Source organism: Barbus barbus, assembly GCF_936440315.1.
Source record: "Barbus barbus genome assembly, chromosome: 3".
NCBI classification, from domain to species: Eukaryota; Metazoa; Chordata; class Actinopteri; order Cypriniformes; family Cyprinidae; genus Barbus; species Barbus barbus.
The window spans coordinates 31,140,772-31,166,785 of NC_136731.1; the positions used below are offsets into that span (position 1 = coordinate 31,140,772).

Sequence of the window (26,014 nt, forward strand, 5' to 3'; positions counted from 1 at the left end):
AGATACATAAAAAAAAAAATCACATTTGCAACTCTCTTTTCCTCAGGACAGCCCTCAGTCTGTGTTATTCATTGGGACTTTCCTCCTGTATTTCCGGCAGGTTCTTTCTATCCTTGCGCAGAGTATCAGTGAGGGGCCGAGAAGAGCTGGGGGACTCCAGCTGCTTCGGTTCATTAGTGTGGTAACTGCCTTTATACCTGTACAGGTAGATGTAGAGGCCGTACAGGATCAGGAAGAGCAGCATCAGAGACACTGTCACGATTACTGTGGAGAAAATGACACAGAGAGAGAGAGAGAGCAGTTGTTAGCATTAAGCTTAATACTCTTACGGTGCTCTAATTGAGCTGTCTGCAAATGATGGCTTAAACGTAATTTGTATCATGTTGCAGAATTGATAGGAGAGACTGCTGACTGTCAGCTCAAATGTACTCATAAGCTTTACGTTTAAGCCATCATTTGCAGATATATGAAAAATATGACAGTATACAGGTTTGAAACACCACGGGAATAAGTAAATGACTCTCGTGGTGTTTCAAACCTGTATACTGTCATATTTTTCTGTGAAACACAAATGGAGAATTTTCAAGCAACTGATACGGATTATTTTTATGATTACTAAAGTTGACTTTGAGGTGGTCACTTGTTATTATGGAAAAGAGCAGCATAAAGATTCTTCAAAATTCTATTTTTGTGTTCCACAAAATAACAGTATACAACATGAGAGTCAGCAAATGATGACTGAATGTTCATTTTTGGGCAAATTGTTCTTTTAACATCTTGACATCTTGTAGATTTTCTGTTTTGCTGTGAGAGCTGTTTCCACTGGTAAGGAGGATTAAGTGTGTGTGTGTGTGTGTGTGTAGGAGAAACAAGTGTTGTTTATCCTGGAAAATAGAGGACAATCAGACATTTGGAAAAAAAGAGGATTTGAGTGAAGCAATGATGGATAATTGCAAATGATGAGCAAGAATTCTGACAAATCTCTTTATGAAAAGTCATCAGTTTGAAAAATGGACTTGTTGTATTGTTTTGACGAGTCTTTAATTTTTAAATGATCTCATTAGTATTATAATAGAAGTTCTGTAAAACATTTACAACAAAACATTTATTTAACATTAATTTAAGAGGGACATATTTTGAAATCTGGTAATTTGTAAAGATCTGAAGCTTATTACACCTTGATTTATTCCACATACAGTATATTATCCTCATATGATGTTTCGTAACTGATTATACCAAATTTCTGTCACGTGCAGAAGATCGTCTTTATGCAGAATCTTATATTCCCATGAATGTTCCCTAATCCTGTGTTCTGCAAATTAAGAGGATTTTAAAAACAGGTTTTAGCTTCACAAATGGAGACGATCAGCATGATTTGCAGTACTGGCTGAAATGCTGAATAGGAATAAAAGACAAAGAAAAGCAAGAAGAACCAAATACATAAGTATAAATACATTAAAAAAAATAGTTTTGGGCGGATTTTTGTCACTTTATTGGGAGGATGGTGGAAATCTGACAGGAATAAAAAAAAGCGCTATATATATATATATGCTTTAAAAAAGATAATAAAATGACTGTGACTGTAAACTTACATGTCATCCAAGGTGGTGTAACATCATCATGAATGTAATAAAAGACTAAAAAAAAAAACATTGAGGGTTAAAAACAACCTTTAATCACAGTGTAAAGTACAATAATCATAACATATTAGAATAAAAAATTACATTTGTTTAAAATAAGTCCTTATACGGTACATACACTAATAACTTGCTCAAAAGTAATAAAAATAGGGTAAATTCAGAAAAGTCCCGTTTATACTTCACCCTACACTTATTTACTTTCACTACCATTCAGATGTTTTGAGGTCAGATTTTAAATGTTTCTGAAAGAAGTCTCTTACGCTGACTAGGCTGCATTTATTTGATCACAAAATTTACAGTAAAAAAACTGTAATATTGTGAAATATAATTATCAGCAGCTGTCACTACATTCTTCAGTGTCACATGATTCTACAAAATTATGCTAATATGCTCCGCAAGAAACATATTATTATCATAATTGTAAATGGTTGTGCTACTTAATATTTTTGTGGAAACCTTGATACATTTTTTCAGGATTCTTAGATGAATAGAAAGTTTAAAAGAACAGCATTTATTTGAAATATAAATCTTTTGGAACATTATAAATGTCTTTGCTGTCACTTTTGATCAATTTGATAAGTATTAATTTCTTTCCAAAACAAACCAACATTTGAACGGTAGTGTATGTTAGAAGGCAATCATGCAAATGTCAGGAAATGTAGACTTACACAGGCCAGTGAACCAAGGGTCATCCTCCCAAGGGACATATCCTAAAACAGGGGGAAACGCCCCACAGTTAGACTCCACCACATAGCCTTGAGTCGTCACCGGTGGATTGGTTACATTGGGTCGGAAGTAAGCCTTCAGAGGAGCAAAAATATTATATCGGACCCCTGATATACAGCCCGTAAAACCTGGACTGTTGTGCCTCTGAATTTCGTAGTCGACACCTCCCACCTCTATGAAGAAGAAAAGAAATCAGATCAATCTATTAAATGCAACTTTTCATCCACAGGCAACAAGTTAAGATAAATATGCCGGTCTTACCCATGACTCTACCCAAGAATATAGACTTTGGTGAATCAAATCTGGGAATCTCTCCTGGTATTAACTTCTCAATCCATGGATCCATGTAATCCACCTAGATCCAGGTGCAAATACACATGCAAACAGTGTGCTTTTGCTATGCTAACAACTCTAGATCTAGTTTGATCTTGTTTGGGATCCTACCTGTGTCCATATGGTGTAGTTGTGTCGGGTGATGTTGACGAAATGAGGGAAGCCGTCGGCCATGTTTCTGTCAGTCAACTTAAATTTGTAGCTTATTATCCCAAGCCGATATCTCAGCGAAAGAGTCCCTGCAAAGGTGGTGACATCAGTGCTAAAGCTAATGTTTTGTATGCTTTGGTGTGATTGTGTGATTGTGTGTGTGCTTACCATCTTTCTTGAGCAGGACGGCAATATAATCATTGCTGAAAGAGCTGATATAAAGCAGCACTGCTGGGGCCTGTAGAGTGCTGAAGCTGAACTCTATGTCATCAGTTGTCGTGTTGTAGCCGAGGGTGAAGTTGTGCCAGTGAGGCTCTATCCAAAAGTTCGCCCACCATGCGTCAAAGGAAATCGGCTCTTTGCGAATGTCATACCGCAACCATGCACCCACATCAAAGAATGCCCCAATATCTAAATGGATGTGACACAAGCAGAGATCACAGTGTTGTATATGTCAGGTCATGTCTCACGGGCAATCCTCCCACGTGCTGCTTTAACTTGTTTTTAGAAAATAAAATTCATCATTATAACATGTCATTAGACTCAAAAAGAATAGACTTGTAACCGTTGATATAATATTTTAGTACAAGAAGTTAGTATTAAGTTATTATACCAGTGTGAGATTTAAATTGTAATATCATGGCTGTCAAGTTATTTAATAGCAATCTACGGAGCCCCTAAGAGCTCATGGTGGTGGAAAGATTTCGGGGTGGGTGAAAAAAATTTGGGGTGGGAGGAAAAAATATTTTTCAAATCTTTTGCGTTCCCTCGCAAAACTTTGCGTTCTCTCGCAAAGATGAACGCGTTCGAGAACGCAAAGTTTTGCGAGAGAACGCAAAGTTTTGCGAGGGAACGCAAAAGATTTGAAAAATATTTTTTCCTCCCACCCCAAATTTTTTTCACCCACCCCGAAATCTTTCCACCACCATGAGCTCTTAGGGGCTCCGTAGCAATCAATATCAAATATTTTAAAATATATGTTTTTCCGTTCCTAGAAATTTTTTTTTTTTTTTTTTAGTCTGTTTGTCAGGTCCAAATTTTACAGTGACTCTTTCTGAAAGTTACATAGTTACACCAGTAGGTGGAGACAATTGAATGTCTGTATGAGTGAGTCATTTAAATGATTCACTTTATTCATCAATTGATTCAAAACGCTGATTCATTCAGAAACAAAACAAGTGACAGGCTGAATTCAGAACTGAAATAGTAAGAGTAATTTGTATGAGTAAATAGTATGTTGTTCCAAACTCAGTCCTGAGTCTTTGAATCATTTACTCAACCAGTTTGTTCAAAAACACTGATTTATTTGGCAACAAAACAAGTGACTGGCTGCATCCAAAATCACATACTCTATCAGGAGGTACATCTCAATAAGTACTAACTTTGTGACTTAAAGTATGTTCTGTATAGTATAAATGTATCACAAAACATCAACTGTGGCCTCATGGGATAGATAAGTTTCCACTGGACAATAGTAGGTAATCTGAGTAATGGGTAATTTGTGCTACAGTTTTATGAATACTACATTGTAGGGAAGTGTGCATATTATATACAGCCACTGTTTTAAGAGTCATCGTCATTTAACTCAACTGATTTGTTGAAAATATTCTGAATAATAGGGTCCCCACAATGACATTTCTATTGATGATGATATTTAATGTGTCACGTAAAGAATCAAACTTAAATTCTGATCACATTATGAATGCTGTAGGTGAGTGTATTAAGATTTATTGAAATATATATATATAATTCAGCTCAAAGACAAAGATATTAAATATTCCCACACAGATGATCCAAAAATGCAGTTTAATTCATGGAACAGACAAATCCCTCTCTGTTAGCCTAAATCAGCTCTGAATTTAGATGCTTAAAATGGAAAGTGGACGCAAAAGCTAAAGTCTGTCACTCTCTCTTTTTCAGGCAGTGAATCTCTCTTTAACAGATTCTCAGAGGCACCACTTTGCTTGTTTCTCCAATTTTTTATCCTTCACTCGAATCAGTTTTAATCTTTTAAATCTCCTAATCATGGTTTCATGAAATTAAAATGCGTTTGTAATAATTAGTCTTTCCCCAGATGAAGATGAAAAGATATTTCAAATTTGCATATGTTTATTAGGAAACAGCTGTAGTCAATTTGTGCCAGCATAAGTGTGAGAAACCATATGCAAAAGTGTATTAACTCACCTAAATGACAGTAATAGCCGTCGAAGGCTGTGTTATTGCAGTCACAGGCGTATGAAGCATAGCCATCAATGCACTGGCCTCCATTTCGACACGGTATGGAGACATTCAGACACGCTCCGGTGCAGTTCCTACGTATGCCATCCCTCTCGTCAACCTTTCCCTCCAAATCCATAGGCACCCCATTCATCCTCAGCCCACGCAGACAACCCAGAAAAGGCCTTAAAGTGTGATTGGCCGCCCCTGAATACAGATGCATGGTATCAACTGCTTAAAGTAATGTTTTCATATCAACTCTGCTTGAAACTCCAGCTCTATAATTCTTACCTACGAGCAGGGGTTGTGTGAACTTCATAGTGATGTAGGTTTGACCCGGAAACTTGTGAATGGCCGGAGGCAGGAAATCAACCTTGAGACGTGCCAATTTCACATTGATTTCAGCTTCTACATAGTGCCATTCATTATCATTGAGAGGTTTAGGAGAGCGCAGGGTCACGTTTCTAATCCCATCACCCACCATAAAAATGAAAACCACCTCAGTTGTAGCTGTGCAAATTTAAGTAGAAACTGAATCAGAATCAGGAGATATATACCATATATTTTAGGATTGACAATGGGATTTACAGTCCCTCTGCCATGAAAACAACACTCACAATTGAGTTCAATTCGTAAGAAATTACGCAGGTGGTCATCTGAGCTTTCTACAAACACGCCGTAAGTTCGGTAGGTCCTGAAGTGGAACGTGATGTCGGCACTGGTGCCGGGCTTGAAGCTGGGGAACGTCAGATAGGTGGGCTTGGTGAAAGCTATAGTGTTCCAGATACTCCCTAAGAGAAGGATTTCCAATTAACAAATCAATGCAAATATACAGTAGAATTACTCAAATCACCATTTTATGCTAATTTATTTATTTATTTGGTAATTACCTGTGTGTTAATGAGGATCATGTTCAGTCAAGCATCAAAATAAACCCCTACAGGGCCATTTAAGGCTGCTTTGCTTTGTGTTTATTTTGAGATAAATCAAATGACTGTACATTTCCCTTTACTCACACATCAGAAAGGATCTTCTTATTATATACACAGACTTTTCATCCGGTTTATCGTTGTAACATTCATTACTCACTGTCTCCATGGCAGTACAGTGCCCCAACACTGTAGCGCGCTTCTGAACCGGTGCGGTTAGTGTCTCCTATGACAATCCTCCTGACAGGCAGGTGGTCTCGGAACGATAGGTAGCCCTTATCTGAGTGCCTAGTGAATGGAAATTAGCCTTTAAAATAATCAATTAATATTTAGCTTGTACTCATACAATACTGTTCAAAAGTTTGGGGATTTGATTAGATTTTTTTGGGGGGGTTTTTGAAGGAATTTTCTCATGCTCACCAAAGCTGCATTTACTTGATTAAAAATACAGTAATAATGTGAAATATTAGTGCAATTTAAAATAACTGTTTTCTGTTTGAATATATATTAAAATGTAATTTATGCCTGCGATGTCAAAGCTGAATTTTCAGCATCATTACTCCAGTCTCCAGTGTTACATGATCCTTCAGAAATTATATTAATGTGCTGATTTGGACCTTTGGAAACATTTCTTATTATTGCACTGCACTGCTTAATTTTGTAGAAACTGAGACACATTTTCCCCCAAGATTCTTTGTTTAATAGAAAGTTCAAAAGAACAGCATTTATTTGAAATTCTTTCCAAAAAAAAAAAAAATGCTTTCTGACACCAAACTTTTGAACAGTTATGTAAATAGTACATGCATAGTTCAGTTCCCTGAGGTCCATTTATTTTCTATCTTTAATATAAAACACCACCATACAGACACATCGTAAAAGGCATGCTTATATAATAAAAACATTGTTTTCTCTTGTTTATTCCTTCTCACCATTGGCGATAGTCTGCGTCACAGTTGCACCAGTACTTGGAATCAGTACAAGTTTGATTGACAGCACATCCACATTTCCCACTTTCAGGGAAAGCTCCTCCCCAGTATTCATGACTCTCATTATGCCGACCAATCCAGTAAGTGTAAGGCCGTCCATCTGTTAACAACAATAGATAAAACTAAAGAAACACTCAGTGCATACCTATTAGTAGTGTAGGCAAGCCAGTCTCACAAAGCAGGAGACCATGACAACTGGGTAAATCTTTGCAAACTCATTTGAATGGTAAAGGCTGACTGAAACGATTCCTATAATTACTCAGCAAAAAAAAAAAAAAAGGCTGAGAAGGTCAATGACACAAATTATGTTCAAGTTTCTGGCAGTTCAGCTGAGTCAGACCATATAGTGTTTTTGCACGGATTACCTAAGATCCTAGCTAAGCACAATACTTCAACAACCATCTAAAACTCACAATTATAGTTCCTTTTTTCTTCTTCTACTATGCTATATTTCAGCTACATAGTGATGGCTGTTTATATAGTACACTGTAACACAACATTTAAATACATTCATTTCTACTGTGGAATGCAAAAGGTTTTTGAAGAACACCTTATCCATGCATTTCAATATGTGACCCTGAAGCACAAACCAGTCATAAGGGCCAATTTTTCAAAATTAAGACTTATACATAATCTGAAAGCTGAATAAATAAGCTTTGCATTGATGTATGGTTTGTTAGGATAGGACAATATTTGGCTGAGATTTAAACATGAACTATTTGAACATCTGGAATCTGAGGGTGCAAAAAAACTAAACATTGAGAAAATCGCCTTTAAAGTTGTCCAAATGAAGTTCTTAGCAATGCATATTACTAATCAAAAATTAAGTTTTGATATATTTACTGTAGGAAATTTACAAAATATCTTCTTGGAACATGATCTTTACTTAATGTCCTAATGTTTTTTGGCATAAAAGAAAAATGGATAATTTTGACCCATACAATGTCTTTTTGGCTATTGCTACAAATATACCCCAGCGACTTAAGACTGGTTTTGTGCTCCAGGGTCACATATAATAAAAGTGAATTAAGATTGAGGATGTTAAGCACCAAAATAAAAAAATAAATAAAATTTTCATAACTGCATTTTATTCTGTCTTTTCAAAGCGTAAATCATTACTAACTCAAATACTCTACTTACTATATTGTGAGCTGTCAACTGCTATGACTAGATTTTGAATCAGTAAGTTGAACTCCAGAGCCAGACCAGTGTGATTTGTGAACAAATTAATCAGATCAGTTTTGTGTACTGCATTAACCGATTCATTGAAAAGGTCCAGCTCAAAAATATGATTCGTTCATGAATCGGTCATTGCTAATTGCCTCATGAATGCTGGTGATTGCAAGAGATGAAGGGATTTCAGTGAATAATGAGTTAAATTTCACACTAAATATTTCATATAGCCACACAATGTATGGAACATAGTGTAGGTGTCATATATGGACTAATTACATACTTATAGTGGCTAGGATTGTCTTCAGAAAGTCACATTTTGAGAAGCACTGATTAAACTCATACAGGTTTGGAACATGAGGGTAAATAAATTATGACAGAATTTTCATTTTTTGGGTGAATTATCCCATTCATTTCAATCACTTACTATAAATGACAAAGGATATTCCACATACTGATTTCCAACTGTCATTGTTAAAAATGTTTAACTTACGTGGAGTATTGAGGAGGCGCGACTTGTAGCATGAGAACTCAATCCACTGTTCACAGTATAAAGACGTGTTTGCTAGGGCAGTGACTTCATCCCACGATGCATTTACATACTGGAGGTCCCCAATATACAGTCGATCCATGGTGGAGCCGCTCACTTTGGTGCTTTTCATGCGGTTGTGCTCAATAACGGTCCATGATTTTTGCACTAAAAATGTTATAGGACATTGATTATAGGACATAGCTTATTGTGAAAAATCATTCTAAATTGCTTTCAACACGTTAATCTGCTCTACTTCATACATACACATATTGCAGTAGACCGTGAAAGGCTTCAGTGGTCCGCTCAGATCTGGATCTATGGTGTAGTTGCCTGACCAGAACTTCCCATTCAGCTTGTAGGCCTCACATGACTCCCTGTAGACCGCTGAGATGATGAGAGAGAGACAGAGAGAGGTTTAATTCTCCTGTTTCACCAACAAAAAGTCAATAAAGAGGAATCTCCTCAATGAGGGACACTCACAGTTATGACAAACTTCCCCCTTGTAGCCGGTGTTGTTACACACACACAGGAAGTCATTCCAGGACTGAATACACCTGCCTTCATGTTCACAAGGGTTTGGACTGCACCTGGGAAAAAATAAGAGACGGTCGAGATTTTAATAATGCATGTCTCAAGATATTACATTGGGCATGTCATGTTTTCTTGTCAGTACGGTTGTAGCATATTGCACAAAATATAATTTGCAGGCGACACTAATATGAGATGAATCAACCTGAGAGTTATAATCTAAAATCAAAAATAAAATAGTAATTTATTTTCTGTTGTTTTTTTAATTCATCTTATGATGTATCAGTGATTAATCTGTCTTTGCGAGGCTTTGTTTCTCCTTCGTGAGTATTTATATTATAATATATATGTATTATTCTTATTAATATTTTTGACAATAACTGAAACATTGAAAAAACATTTTTGTTATCCAGTACAAATACTTAAATTTTCGTAAATCAAGATACAATTACTTGTGAAAATATTAAGTCATATTTTCTAAAAATCTATCAAAATTAAGTGAGTTTATGCTTAAAACAAGAAGAAGAATCTGTCAGCAGGTAAAGTTAATTCGAAGACAAAACAAGATGTCCTACCCCACTGACAGATATTTTTTCTTATTTCAGATCATTTTGATATGTTTTTCAGAAAACAAGACTAAAGATATGACGTCATTTATAGCCTCTAAAGTAAATCTATCTTGATTTAGGAATGTTTAGATATTTGTACTCGTGTTAAATAGTATCAGATTCATTGTTGTTGTTGTGTTTTTTTTTGGGGGGGGGGGGGGGGGGTACAATTTTCTTATTATGTTCATCCTGATTTCCTATTACAAATTGAGACATTAGACTTTGACGTAAGAAATAAACACTAAACTTATATCCCCCCATGCATGCTAGTTTTCAGATCATGGTGGTGGCTTCCCATTGATATATATTGTTTTTATAGAGCTGAGCTAATGATATGTCCTACCAGTATATTTGACTCCTACAGAAGCCATTTTTTAATTTACATGCATGAAGGCTGTTTGCTTGGCCTCTATAATTGGGAGGACAGTGTTGGCAAAACCCACCCACACAAACACACACACACACACACCTATCAGTGATTCCGCAGGTGCCCAGCAGGATTTCAGCATATCTGCCCCATTTCCTCTGCAGCATGACATCTATATCCACCGGCTCATCATCTATAAAGATCTGCTGCATGCAGCCATGGAAGCGAGACAGCTTGGTCACACAGCGTGCCGTGTTATTGGTCTTAGGACAACCTGCAGCACATCAGATATGAAATATTAATCTAGTTATCTGCTAAGCAACTGAAAGGCACTGAATACATTCACATTTAGTATAGATGATAAACATTAATGTAGCATTTATGGCATGTGCATATTTATGTATAACAGATGAAACATGCATATTATTGCAAACATTAACATTGTTTCACAGTAGTTTTTGAGGCAGTTTTAGAAGAGAGAGTCATGCGGTTTTAGTCATGTGGCACTGAATTATAACAGACTAATCGTCCTTATATTCTGTTACTTACCCCCAAAGAAGTAGCGGTCTCCTGTACGAACCATGAAGGGGTTGGTGATCTTCAGTGGTGAGCTTTCATCTTCATCTATAGTGATAGTTAATAAGTTGTCTTTGGCGGTCAGGTCTACTGTGTGCCAGAAGCCGTCATTGAGACGATACCCTGAGACAAGACAAAATAGTATAATATTTACTGTACTGTATATAATCTTTCATCTGGTGTTGGTTCTGCTAAACTCTTGGTCTACAGGGGTTCCATTCAGTCCTCTCTTATAGAAACAGAGTTCAAGATCATACCTGCAGCGAAACGTAATCTCTTGTTTCCAGGCTGCATTAGAGTGACGTTGACTTGTCCTTCACTAAGGCCCAGCTCCAGAGAGCCCAACTCATCTGCAAACCTGGTGAACATCAGTAACCCTGTGTAGTCCCATGAGCGAAACTTAAACTTCACTGCCAGACGGTTCTTCCGGAAGAAGCCGGGCAGCTGCAGGTAGTTGTTGGGTCCTGCAAAGGTCATGGGCTTCCAGAGGAGATCACGGCAAGTATAATGCATCTTTTTCTGAAGAAAGGCAGATGAGAAGATGGAAATACTGTATATACAAATTAATTTGACAAATATTTTACAAAAGCAATACAACCGTCATCCAAAAGTGACATCATATGTGATTCTACATCTCTTAAAGGTGCCATAGAATGCATTGATACAATATTTGAAATTGTTCTCTGATAGAAGGTATGTGGCTTAGGTAAGGGCAAAAATTCTCCAGAAACAGTTTTACATGTCCATTTACAACCCTAGGATTTCTCCCTAGAATGAAACGGTCTGTTATTGGCTTATGTGGAAGGGTCATGAATACTAATGTTGAGCTCTGGTCTGATAGGCTGTTTCACAGTGCGGTATATGCAAATTTTGGGGGCGTAACTATTAGTGATCCCGACTGTTACGTAACAGTAGGTGTTATGTTCTGATTCGCCTATTTTTCAGTGGTCTTTTTTACTCACGAGATTTACATAAGAAGGAGGAAACTATGGTGAGGCTCATGGTATGTCATTTCCATGTACAGAGCTGTTATTATTCAACTATGCCAAGGTAAAGACAGTTTTCCATTCTATGGCACCTTTAATAATTCACTCCACACTATGCTCTTGCTGTTGGTTGTGTGAATTTTAGGCAAACTCTGCATACCTTTTTAGGAGCTAGTCGAATTTCAGGCTCCTGGTACTGTGTCTTGTAGATGATATTGATTCCATTGATAAAGACGTTTTCCATGCAGCCACGGAAATTAAATTTACCGGGCAGATGGGGCACGTCTTTCTCAATCACGCCGCCAACATAAATCTAAAGAGAAATGGATAATTGCTATGATCAGGATGCGGGGAACATTGATTCTTCATTTAAATCTTCTGAACAAATGTGAGTCCTTTAGTGAAGTGTGCATTAATAGTTCATGTGTTTAATCCAACATAACACCTGTTTGTCCAGATCAAGGTACTGGAACTCTCCGTTGAGGACAGCAGTCTCGGTCTGGCTGTCCAAGGTGAAGTTAACCTCTCGTCCGTAGCGCTTGATGGTGACGTAGTGCCAGTGCTGAGTGTCCAGCAGGTTTCCCAGCATCATTGTGGTCATCCCATTGGTGTTATGGACAGTGCTACTCCCTGAAAAAGAGCAGAAATACATGTTCTGTGATTGCAGATAGAACAACAGAACGATAGATTGATAAATAGAATGACAGATGGATAGATAGACAGACAGACAGACAGACAGACAGATAGACAGACAGATAGACAGACAGATAGATAGATAGACAGACAGATTTGTCATCTTTACCCAGGCTGATATGTAAGTAGAGGCGTCCAGTCTTCAGCTCTAGAGTGATAGAGTCTCCCTGCAAACCTTCACTGTGCAGGAGAATACCGTCCTTCTCCAAGGTCTTAAAGTTTAAAGCGTAGTGGTCCTGAAGAGTCCTCATCCTGCCCTGTGGCAATGAATATGCCACCATGTCATCCCCCTCAAACTGCATCACATATGAGTCTGTTAGGGTCAAAGGTCAAGAGTATGAAGAGGACTGTCAAAAATTGTATTGGAAGATGATCTTCATCTTAAAAAAACCAAACACAAAATAGACAAGCTAATATGTCTGGCTCTACTAGTTGAGTGACAGGAACCCAGATCGTCAAGGGATACAACAGTGTCTCACCAATAATTGCTTCTAGCTTGCATTAGCATAATACTAATGTTCATAGATGTTGAATTTACAAATGAATATTCAATCAATCCATAAGCATAACAGGCAGGTGGGAGTGCTTGATATTGTATCTGGAAAAAAGTATTGTTATTTTTTGCAGTGCAAAGATATTAAGCACACTGCACACACACACATACACACACACACAAAATCTCATGATTTCTAGTATTAATATTCAATCATTCTTGAAACAAGATACAAAGTACTTGAGAGGAAAAATTATATGATATATTTTGCAGTAAGAAAAATAATTTCATTTAGAGGGTTAAAATGTTTCATAAACCTCACTTTTTTTATGAAAAAACTTCTGAAAATTATCTTATGCTTAAGCACATGTAGGATATATTTGGAAAACAAGAAAACAAAACCAAAATACTGATCAAAGATTATTTTCTGCAGTACAGCTCAAAGGACCAGTTAACATTACAAAACACTGAGGAGATGTTCTGTATCATGTTAAGATAAAGTTCTTGGCTGCTGATAAAACCAAAGCTGTTGCCAGTAACTGTTTACCGTAAGGACAGCCGTAGAACTCTACGCGAAGGCCGATCTTTCCGCCGTTCTCAGTATTCCAGCCCATGGGATAGATGCGCAGATGTTTGGCAGTGAACGCATAATGAAAGACGTTCCTCTTCACCTGGTAGTAATTCCAGTTGCCAGGCAACGTCTGAGAGACACAAAAAGCTGATATTAGAGACTCTATGAATGTTACACACCATTTAACAAACAACCCGTTTCTCTCACTTACAACTAATCCTACATCAAAAACTTGTGTAAACTCTAAATTCAAAAGAGTCAAAAACGACACAAATGCATGACCTCTTGACCTGTCCTGAACCACCAAACATCAGGATCATTGATCAGCACAAATCATACAAACACTCTCTTTCCAAACACTCATAAAACATAGCTTATTTTTACCATGTTGCCTCCTTTCATGACGTATGGAGTCCATGCGTCAAATCGGTCCCCGTACAGCAGCATGTATTTGGTGACCCAGTCATAAGAGTTGAAGGTACCCTGAGTAGCAATGGCCATGATACGATACTTCCTCCCCAAGTCAATCTGCATCCATGGCTGTCTGTCCCGAGGGGACGGAGACCAGCCACTGCTCCCTACATAATCACATTTACATTCATTCATTTAGCAGATGCTTTTATCCAAAGATACTTACAAATGCAAACATTTGAGAAATTCAGTTAATAAAAAACATTCTTGAGCCAATCTTGTCATGGGCTGCAGGAATCATTATAGTTGGTAGGGCCTTGGTCCCTATTTTGGGCACTCATCAATTGATAGATATTGAAAAAATTCAAAATAATCTACATTATTTTTGTATTTTTGAGTTCTCCTCTGGGGGGAAATAAAGAGAAACTTCCCAAATGCCTTGAGTGTTTTTGGCTCTTTGAATAAAGCAAAAAGTTCAAATTGTTGTTTTTCTCCACCAACCAATTGAATTTATGCCTCTAGAATCCCTCATTTAAATGTGTACGTGTATAGAAGATCTCATTTTACAGATGTACTGGCAGGTTAAAAACAAAACAAATAAAATAAAATACAGACTGTTCTGTTGCCAAAAATATAATCATGCTGATAACACTACAGGATAATACGACTTGCTCAGTCTTGAAGAAGTCAGCATTTAGTGCAGCATTTAGCTCTGTTTCAAGCGATTTTGTGATATTTACTTTCTCTCATACGGTATATTATTTTATTTTTCATTCATAGCTCAGTAATGTCAGATATAGTTACAAATGCTTTTATTCACAAAAAGCAAGATATTTTGCTTCAAAAGGGAACCCATCCAGCAGTCTGCTAGTAGTTGTAGTGGCTTACAATGTATCTGCTAATTCTAAAAGTCAGAGGTTAATATTATTTCACTTCACTATTCTCAATAAGACCTATTGAAACTTCTTTCTGCAACCCATGCTTTTTGTGGTGTAGTCACTTACCATACAGTTTGGCAAAGTGTGCAGAGTAAAAAAAGTTATATCTGGAGGAAGCATGGAAAGAGGACGCGTAGAGAGGAGAGATCAGCGAATCTAAGCATGGGCCTGAATAAAGACAAAGAAAAGAAAATTACTGAGAATATTCAACAACAACAGCATTTCATAAAAGCATTATGAATTAATTATGAAAGCATTATCACATTATCATAAAAGCAAGATGAGGATTGTTTTTACTTCTGACACAAGAACACAATGAAACTCTGTTATGTACATAAATTACCTGCAATAAATACTTTTCATTTCTGTTATGTATAATATTTCCAACTTAAGCTGTAGTTTTTCCAAATTAAAAATTTAACTAGTATATGATATACAGTTTATCCAATTCATAGCACCACCATAAACACAATAAAACCACCCTAGAACGAAATATGATTCAAATATCCATTTCTCCAAAGTGAAAAATTGACTGGAACATCTATTGGTCAACATAATGTAATGCATTGGCTGTTCTAGCTGAGATCATGGCAGCGGCTATTTGCACTAAGTGTAAATAGCGATAGACGCTATTTACACTAAGTGCAAATAGCAATAGATGCTATTTACAATCAGTGTAAATAGCAATTAGATGCTATTTACACCAAGTGCAAATAGCATATTTTTTTAGTGACAGATGCTATTTACACTAAGTGCAAATAGCAGTATTTTTTAATGATATGCTATTTACACTAAGTGCAAATAGCTATAGATTCTATTTACACTATGTTAAAATAGCAAGATTTTCTGCACATCATGGCAATTATCTGCACATCAGTATTGTAGTACATTATAAAACAGTACGTGATAATAACGTACTGAGTGTAAATTATAATTTTAATTCAAACTTATTAAATGGATGCCACCTTATTGGGACAATAAAGCCCTCCCTACACCTACCCTAACCCTACCCGATACTTTATTTTAAAATTTTTGATTATTTCCTTTTTTTTATTGAAAATAAATGCCTTTCTGATGCGGTATGAGATTTGAAAAGGGAGAAAAAATGTTTGGCAAAAGGTGGGCTCGAACTCGGGTCGAACGCGTCAAAAAGCATGCACTTTACCATCTACGCCACTGAAACTGATGTTGAACTAATTTCTTTTTTTATTGTTGACTAACCCAATCACACGTTAGTGGGCGGAGTTAGTGTAAATAGCCTTTGCCAACAAGATGGGCTATTTGCACATAGTGTAAATAGACACTCCGTGAGATTATTGCTAGACCTAATGAACAACAATGACATTTGCGCTGAAAATGGCATCTAATTGACCATGTAACCCTATTCACTGCCAAAGCAAACAACAAAACATATTCATCTTTGAGAGTGAATTACTGTAAGCTCAGACAAAGAAGTACCTTGTTTAAATATTTTGCCGCTTGCTTGAGCAAATTAATATGCAAATCTAAGAAGTAATGAATGGAATGTTACATTTTTTACAGTATACTTATTGAGTTTAAACATAAATACATCTATCAAAGATTGTATTATTGTGCTGTGTTGCTCTTAACTTCAAGTCCTGGCATCCTCCACCTTCAGATCCTTTTCTGAATGTTTATATTATAAAAAAATCTTCTATCCACAATGCTGAAAAAGCCTTTTCAGTAACTTCAACAACTTTTAGATTTAAAATAAAAATAATGGAAAATAAATTGATTATTTGTGGTATAATATACTTTTGCACCGCATGTGTGAAGCAGGCGTTACAGTTGTAACATACAAAAATATGTGTGTGACTTGGACTGATAGAACATTAGATAATAATAGAACATAAACAAGTCTTGCTATGGCATTCCATCAGTCCCTCTGTTACACAAATCCCTGCTTCAATTAGACCTGGCAACATTTCAGCCTAATCTAAACAGCAGAGTCAGATAAACCCACCTCAATCTCACCCTCTCAACAGAGCTCTAATAAAGCCATCTGGCCAAATGGCATCGCATCTCACAACCCATCCACCTCACCTCTCTAACAACAGATGATGCACAAAACAACAGGAGTAAGAGAGGAAGACATGAAGAGAGATTGCTGACAAGCTATACAGATGAAAAGACAACCAAGAGGAAAGACACAGACATGTGGACAGAGACAAATAGGCCATGTAATTCATGGACACAATGATAGCGTTGGTCTACAAAAAACATAAGTCAAACTGTGTTCTCCACCCAAAATATTGTATTCATTCACATTTATTCATGTATCAGATGCTTTTATCCAAAGAAACAACAGGGAAGGAGTAGTACAACATAACAAATAAGAAGATAATATCATAGGTTATAGAAATAGCACAAGCAAACAGCATACAGGCAGTACAGTAGTATTTTATGGGGTTCATTTGAGAAAGAAATATTGAAGGTCAAGTCAAGTCACCATTATTTATATAGCACTTTTTACAATGCAGATTGTGTCAAAGCAACTTTACAGTATTAAAATAAAAATAAAAACTGGAGAACGAAAAGATTATTTATGCCTTATTGAAGATGTACATATTTGGACACAGGCACAATTTTGATTATTTTAGCTGCTGACCAAAACATATTCAAGTGACAGTTAAATAATGGGCTTAAAGTGCACAATCTAAACTTTAATTTGAGGGTATTCACGTCAAAATTTGAGTAAAGGTTAAGGAATTACAGCTCTTTAATATGTACCTCCTCCTTTTTCAAGGGACCATAAGTAATTGGACAGTTGACTCAAAAGCCATTTCATGAACAGATGCGGGCTATTCCTTCAATAATTCTACATATACTAGGGATATACTGTCTGCCCAGATTCAGTCAAATGCAGCAAAGCTGATGGCACTTCATAGTACAAATGGACGATGACCCAAAACATACAGCAAAAGCAACCCAGGAGGTTTTGAAGGTAAAAAATTTGAATATTCTGCTATGGCCGAGTCAATCTCCTGATATCAACCCGATTGAGCATGCATTTCACTTGCTGAAGACAAAACTAAAGGCAGAAAGACCCCAAAACAAACAACTTAAAGGGTTACTCCACCCCAAAATGAAAATTTTGTCATTAATCACTTACCCTCATGTCATTCCAAACCAGTAAAAGCTTTGTTCGTCTTCGGAACACAATTTAAGATATTTTGGATGAAAACCAGGAGGCTTGTGACTGTCCCATTGACTGCCAAACAATTAACACTGTCAAGGCCCAGAAACGTAAGAAAGAGATCGTCAAAATAGTCCATCTGCCATCAGTGGTTCAACCTTAATTTTACAAAGCTACGAGAATACTTTTTGTATACAAAGAAAACAAAAATAACGACTTTATTCAACAATTTGTTTCCTCCGCGTCACCATAGCGCCATTTTGGAGAATATCCATATTAGAGAAGCAAACTGCGTATACTGCTCTGTGTCAGCCACACCACATGGATACACTGTTTTCGTTCAAATCAAAGCGAAAATAAACGTAGAAGACGTATCCGTGTGGCGTGGCTGACATAGAACAGCATACGCAGTTTGCATCCAGCAGATATTCTCCAAAATAGCGCTACGCTTATGCTGGAGGAGAAGAATTGTTGAATAAAGTCGTTATTTTTGTTTTCTTTGAGTACAAAAAGTATTCTCGTAGCTTCATAACATTCAGATTGAACCACTGATGACAGCTGGATTATTTTGACGATGTCTTTCATACTTTTCTGGGCCTTGACATTTACTTGGCAGTCAATGGGACAGTCACAAGCCTCCTGGTTTTCATCCAAAATATCTTAAATTGTGTTCCGAAGACAAGCAAAGCTTTTACGGGATTAAAACAACATGGGGGTAAGTAATTAATGACAAAATTTTCATTTTGGGGTGGAGTAACCCTTTAAGTCAGCTGCAGTAAAGGCCTGGCAAAGCATTACAAAGGAGGAAACCCAGTCTCTGGTGATGTCCATGAGTTCCAGACTTAAGGCAGTCATTGCCTGCAAAGGATTCTCAACAAAATATTAACCTGTTAACTGTCACCTGTCCGCTCTGTGGGACGCCTAAGTTTACTTCACTATTTTACGATTAAATCCTAATCTAATCATGACAAACTATATATCGTTGGAAAGGTCTAAGACTCCTAAATAGATATTTTTCCACCCTTTTTGTTAAAAAATTATGTAGGAAAATTAATAGATTAATTTATGACAAGAGTGCACCTGAAAAATCTACATCATAACAGTAGTTCTGACCTTTGTCACAGACAGTCTTCTTAGTTGCCTTTTTCCCTATCATGCTTTAGAAATCATAAGAAATTATATATCAGTTGAAAACTTAAAATCTCAAAATTCATCCTCTGAAACCCATTTTAAAATCAGACATTGCATTACCATGGAAATGGTACATAAAAATCATGTTACAAAATGTTTTCGTTCATGAATTATATCTCTATAATGGGGGGTGGGGGGTGGGGGTCGGTGTATAAAAATTTTGTAATTCCTATGCATTTTATGTTATATTTTTGTTCAACCCCTTGAATTAAAGTCTGCACTTCAATTTCATCTTGATTGTTTTATTTCAAATCCAGTGTTGTGGTGTATTAAGGCAAAAGCACACACAAAAAAAATGCAGTCAGTGTCCAAATATATGACAAAAAACACAACTGACCCTTTGCAAAGACCCGCCCTCCTTTTACTGTTGCTATGTCCAACAAGCCATGGCACTCTCATGTTCTCAGGCAGTGAAAAATACATTGCGGAGAAAAGAGGAAACTGACAGCGCACCAACAGACAAGACAGAGCAAGTTACTTCAGGTATGAAACGAAGTCTCAGCTTTCAAATTTTGTCATTTTTAAAAAGAAATTCAAACAATAAATACCGTTTTTGTGGCTCTTTAATGTGTCATGACAGATCACTATAGAGCCTCAGCTCAAGTGGCACGTGAAACAATCATCTCTTCCTCTTTACTAGTTATAGCATCAAATAAACATGAATGAACATCAGACGGTATCTTGAAAAATGTCAATGCACACAATTTTTCAAGTTCAAGTCCACCGACGTTAATCTGCTCTCCTGTCTGGTTTGTTTGCTGGACAAAAATGGCAGATTCAGCATTATAATTGGACAGATTGCCTGTCAATCAAACTCCCTGCAAAAGGTCAATTAATTACATTGCAACAATGACAACATCCTGTTAAAAATTTTCCCTGATATTTTATCAGTCTTTTAAAACCACCATTGGGGATGTATTTAAAGGGAAGAATGGTTCATAAATAACACCTTATCTTACAATCTTACAATGTAAGTAAGTAAGTGTAATTTTCTTTCAAAAATACAGTTAATGATTGAGTCAAGCTTAATTAGTTTTATTATAATCAGCTTCTAAAAAAACAGAAGTCCATTATGTAATGTTCTTATTTAATTGTGTGTATTTCTCTATGAGGTATTAACTTTAGCTACCACAAAAAGACTGCAGGTACTTAACACGGCAGAGGTTATTAGTATTCTGAACACTGCAACTGCCAGTGAGGGAACAGAGTGGAAAAAGAAACAGTTTGATGGAAAGAGAGAGAGAAATTGAGAGATGGAGACAGAAGGCAAGGAAAATAACAGAAAACTGCATGAGTCATCTAGTTTATTCTCAAGTGATTTCAATTCCCATCTGATTCAAAGTCCCCTGCTCTGTCTTCTTTCAGCCTTTGATTAGCCGGATTCATCAAGCCATGAACTCCATTATGAAAGTCTTCTGATAGAAATGGCTTGTAGTGGAAACATCCTGTGAATATTCCTTTATTCCAGCTGATCCATGGGAAGAACTACACATCTGTTCCTTGAGATATGACTCGCTAGTGAAAGACATGCTGACCGAAATTGACCTTGGCTGGTCAAAGAAGGAGTGTGTGTGCGTGTGTGTGTGTGTGTGTGTGGGGGGGGGGGGGGGGTACTCAGGATGTGGCCTTATCTGTAGCATTTGGACATTGCTATATTATATTTAAATAAATGTATGAATCTGTATATCATTAATGGGTATTTGAATACATTTCGAAGTAATCATCATAATAGTGCAAATACATTAATATATTGCTATAAGCATAATCTAAAAAAAATCCATGTCAAGATCCATGTTGAAGACTCTCGTCTAAGATTAGCCTCACTTCCATACTGTCCCAAAAGCACCAGCACCAGTATTCTGATTCACATTACCAAGATAAATTAATTGATTGATTGTGACCCAGCCCCATCTATCTTTGTAAAATATGAGATGCAGAGATTGTCTGCCCCTCTTCACCAGCTCTGAGATCAATGATCTCCACCCTGTGCTATTCTTTCCCCACTACAGCTGTGCAGAGCAGAGAGGAGTGCCTGCCCTGCAGGAGAAGCATTACAGTTATTAAAGCACTCAGTGCAGAAGAGCTGCGAGGTAAACTGGGAATAAGCAATGACAGGGTCATGGAGATATATGCATAGACTTGCACATAGACATGCTTGTTCAAAATTTGCCTATTTAAACACAAAAGCTCTTTTCCAAAACCTACTAGTGAGCTACATTGCTTCCTATATAGCCCACATAGGCAGCTGCCTTCTAAAGGAGCATAATAACTGATATGGAAGCTAATAAGTGATGGATTCAGAATGCTCTACTCAGTCAGCAATTGTGCACACCTGGCAAACAGCACAGGACGCTCGCCACACCATCGATTTCAGTAGCTTGATTTTAGCATGTTGCACAGTGCAATTGTTTAATAATCATGAAAACACAGCACACATACAAATCGGATGAACACTGGGCTATTTATAATCAATAATTTCCAGTATTTTATTAAATGTAACCCACCCTTGCCCCCCCCCATTTTTTTTTTTTTTTGATGGAATCTGAGAGCTTTCTGACCCTGCATAGACAGAAACGCAACTGAAATGTTCCCAGACCCAGGACGTAGCAAGGACATCAGTGACATCAGTCCATGTGACATCAGTGGCTCAACTTTAGTTTTGCGAAGCTACGAAAAAAAACATAATTTAAAAAAAAAAAAAAAACATAATTTATTCAACAATTCTTCTCCCTCGAGTACCACGATGCATGCTTTCTCCTGAACATAAACAATGCTGATTTTTTTGTTTTCTTTGTGCACAAAAAGTATTCTCGTAGCTTTGCAAAACTGAAGTTGAGCCACTGATGTCACATGGACTGTTTCACCGATGTCCTTGCTACGTTTCTGGGCCTGGGAACATTTCATTCGAATTTACGTTGCTGTCTGTGCAGGGTCTAAGAGCTCTCAAATTCCCTCAAAAATATCTTAATTTGTGTTCCGAAGATGAACGAAGGTCTTACGGGTTTGGAATGACATGAGGGTGAGTAATTAATGACAGAATGTTAATTTTGGGGTGAACTAACCCTTTAACTATTGATAACCTATAAGTCATCCGTCTCTTTCTCCCTCTCACTCAATCTGTGCTCACAAAGTCGGATTTCTAAAAACACCTTGTTGAAATTTTAAACTGTTTCATTTCACTCCCATGTGATGCTATTTTTTTCACTCTCAATTGTTCCTTCTCCTCTTTCCCTCCAGAGACCTTGGCTGCTCTCCACTCAAAGATAAGAGAGAACCGTGACACATGTGAAGCAGCTCCTTGAACGCTCTCTCTCTCTCTCTCTCTCTCTCTCTCTCTCTCTGTCTCTCTGCAACACATGTGTTGAATTACAGGCAGTCCCCCAGTCTTTGCAGGCTGACGCAGCACTTTGCTCTATCGAGTGCACATCACATGAGCTATCTTTCATCACTGGGAGGAGGCCGCATTACACATGGGTCTAGACTAATTTGCTAGTTCAGATCAATCTCTTTGTGCTGACTGAGATTTTAACTATCATATAGGTGTAGAGGCTGTGGTTACATTTTTAGCATGGTGAACAGAAACCAGGGGGGTCACGTTGGTATGAATTATTCATACAGGACTTGCAGCACAGTAGGTGGCAGTCTTTGAATGAAATAAAAGATAAGCTCAAAAAGGACTTCAAAATACTGAGTAAATCTAAGACGTCACAGCTCATCTTTCTACATAGCACACACAGTCACTTGACACAGGCTAAAAATACACACAAACCTGTTCCCTGAATCTTTCACACCTTCCTCTATCTGTAGCCTTGTTTCAAATCCAAAACACAACATTTATACTCTCTATCATTATCTCACCAACCATGCTCCCTAAAATCAGCCTACAGACAGACATGGCATCTTCAATCTCAGTAAAAATGACATTTTCAAGCATTTTCAGTTTGGACAGTTTCCACTCCCTTCCAAATATTTATACCAACTACGCTGTTTGTTCTGTCTCATTTCACTACTCAGTGCTGCCTGGCTTATCTTCTTTACACAATACGTCATACTGAAGCTCTCATTGTTCTCAAAGTAGTGAAGTGGGAGCCTGGCAAAAGCCCACTTTTGGGATTTCACAAAACCTCATTGTTTCAAGATACAATGTACTATTATGGTTCATGCTAACACTGTATTGAAAAAACAGTCACTAATTAATATTAGCAAATGTAGTATTAGAGCTGATATATGAACAAGAATATCCACAAAGGACTTTGTCAGAACTTTTTGCTGACATAAGAAAAATAAAATAGTTTAAGAAAATTAAATTGAAACATTTTTACATTTTAAAATGTAGCATTTATACCTTAGAAATCTAACAAATAATGGTAACTTTTTTATAATCATTTGCAACTCCAGACTCACTCATCAAAAAACAGACACTGCCAGAACTGTAATTTAAGGGACAAGAGGTCATTTTAAGCAAACTGAAACAGAGCGCTCAAAATGGTGTGAGATTTTAATATGCATTCTCTCTTAATAGATGAAATATGAAAAAATAGCTTGAAAAATTACCATCAATAGACATGAAATGCATCCTTAATTATAGAATGACTACACAATCAAAATAATTTTAAGTACATGCAAAATAAAATATCACAAGCTTTCTTACTGCACCAAAATAACAACCTAACTGTGGTGTTTTGTGGAGGTTCATTAAATCATAGAATAGAATAGGCCACTGATTGTGTTAGGATATATTTTGTGGTTTGAGGACTTAAATGCTGCCTTGAAGGTAACTTACATGAGGATTCGCATGCAGTGTTCTACGTCATGTGAATTTGGGCGTTCGGTGAGTTAATGCGCCCGCCCTCTGTCTCCGCATAGGGCTGCTCCCACAAGCAACTTCACGGAATACGAGCCACGCCATTTCAAATACACCGGCAATCTCAACTTTTCCCCCCTAAGGCACCAAAGACACGGCTAATTCCTCACATACATGCTTTCAATTGTCTCTGTTTAACAGCAGGTGGTGTGTCCTTCCCGCGTGTCCCCTGCGCAAGGCGCACCTTTCCATGCAGAAACTTGCCCAAGTGAGCGCGCAGAAGCACTGCAATGCAGAAAGAGCCCATAGACACAGGCAAAGTCGCGAGCCCGGACTCAGGACTACAACAGTGCTTTACTTTACGCCGAAACCCCCTAGACTTATTCATCTAAATACGGATTAGCAACCATTTTTACAATTTCGCGCTGATTTAAAACAATACAAGCTTAAAATATCGCAAATTTTGAGATGAAAATCATTAGCTATGTCATAGCTTTGCTGATGCACCTGTCCTGATAGAGAATAACAGTCACGTTTATAGCAAATAAGAAACACTGTATTCGCACTGCATTTTGCATCTGCGGTTTGACTTACGTGACGAGCAATGCTGAAAGGCGAGAAAGAGTAAAAGGCTTGGGGCAAGAATTTTGATATCCATCCTCTCCGGGAGATGGAGTCTCTATTAGATGAGTAAATCAAATGTTATCCTCTCCTCGTCACCGGACAGTACAGCATCGTTTATCCGTCCGTTCGGCCAACTTTAACTCTCTCGGCCGGGATGGCGATAGACTCGCTCGCTAGAGGCGGGCGCGCGCGAGAGAGAGTGGTGCTGATGCTGCGCTTTGGCGGGAGCGCGCATACGTTCATTAAAACAAATTCCTTGAAACTTGGAAAGTTGTGACAGTCTGGTAGAAATACATATATACACTCTCTGTTATTTGGCCTACATACAGAGGGAATGTGGAGTCGTATGGTCTGGGTAGACGGTGGACAGTCACGACTTTAGTGTCCGGGTTCGCAGTGAGGGAGGGGCGCAAGATGAGAACTGAAAGAAAAAAGTTTTGGACTCAAGCAGTTCGTCATAGTGATGGGAAGTCCGAATCATTTCCGTGAATCGGTTCCTTTGAACAGAACCTCTTAAAATGATTATTTTACGTAATGACGAGATTACGTTGCTCCTGACATTCTAGTGTTGACTAGGCACATAAATTGAGTTTTAAATGTATATAGATTTTAATAAAATCTAAATAAAATTCATATTTATTAATAAGGATTATTTATCTATATTGTCTCACTTAAGTTTCTTGCAGCCTTGATAAGCCATTTAAATAAAATTAAAAAAATTGCATTTAAAAAGTTTTTACCAATTAGCCAAATCTTCAGTTCACTCCAAGTGATCATTAACCGATTTAGTGAAAAGATCTGACTTGATTTGTTCACAATCCAGACATCGCTCACTTTTAAGTATTGCACCATGCACCATTTCATTGATATGTTTTTCTAGTTGTGTCATGTGAAACATATAATAGTTCAGCACAGTTGTCCCTTTGTATTCCAGTTAGTGCTGTCAAATTATTAATCGCGATTAATCGCATCCAAAATAAAAGGTTTTGTTTACGTAATATACAGTATGTGTGTACTGTGTATATTTATTATGTAGCATATATATATAAATACACACACATGCATGTATATATTTAAGAAAAATACGTTTAAATGTTAAATATATTTATATATAATATAAATTACATTAATATAAATATATACATGTAAATACATGTAAATATTTTCTAAATATATACTGTATGTGTGTGTATTTATATACTGTATGCATAAAAAATATATGCACAGTACACACATACATATATTAAGTAAACAAAAGCTTTTATTTTGGATGCGATTAATCGCGATTCATCGTTTGACAGCACTAATTCCAATGCAGAGATCTAACAACATGACTTAAGTTTAGTTAAAAAGTCTGCATCAACCAACACCTTGCAGTGTC

General features: G+C 37.1%; 1 protein-coding gene across 1 annotated transcript; it reads right to left on the minus strand.

Moving 5' to 3' along the window:
* Nucleotides 1-64: 64 nt before the first annotated feature.
* LOC306847372 (contactin-associated protein 1-like) lies at nucleotides 65-24,667 on the minus strand (the record flags this gene model as incomplete). Its single annotated transcript, XM_079381284.1, has 24 exons — nucleotides 65-264; nucleotides 1,593-1,637; nucleotides 2,309-2,539; nucleotides 2,628-2,721; nucleotides 2,811-2,938; nucleotides 3,018-3,260; nucleotides 5,034-5,273; nucleotides 5,358-5,576; nucleotides 5,684-5,857; nucleotides 6,156-6,283; nucleotides 6,925-7,081; nucleotides 8,648-8,851; nucleotides 8,951-9,070; nucleotides 9,167-9,267; nucleotides 10,286-10,463; nucleotides 10,739-10,888; nucleotides 11,023-11,284; nucleotides 11,912-12,064; nucleotides 12,197-12,381; nucleotides 12,554-12,757; nucleotides 13,485-13,638; nucleotides 13,893-14,086; nucleotides 14,924-15,025; nucleotides 24,604-24,667. The coding sequence occupies 24 exons, from the start codon at nucleotides 24,665-24,667 to the stop codon at nucleotides 65-67; spliced, it is 3,930 nt and encodes a 1,309-aa protein (XP_079237410.1).
* Between the last annotated feature and the right edge of the window lie 1,347 nt (nucleotides 24,668-26,014).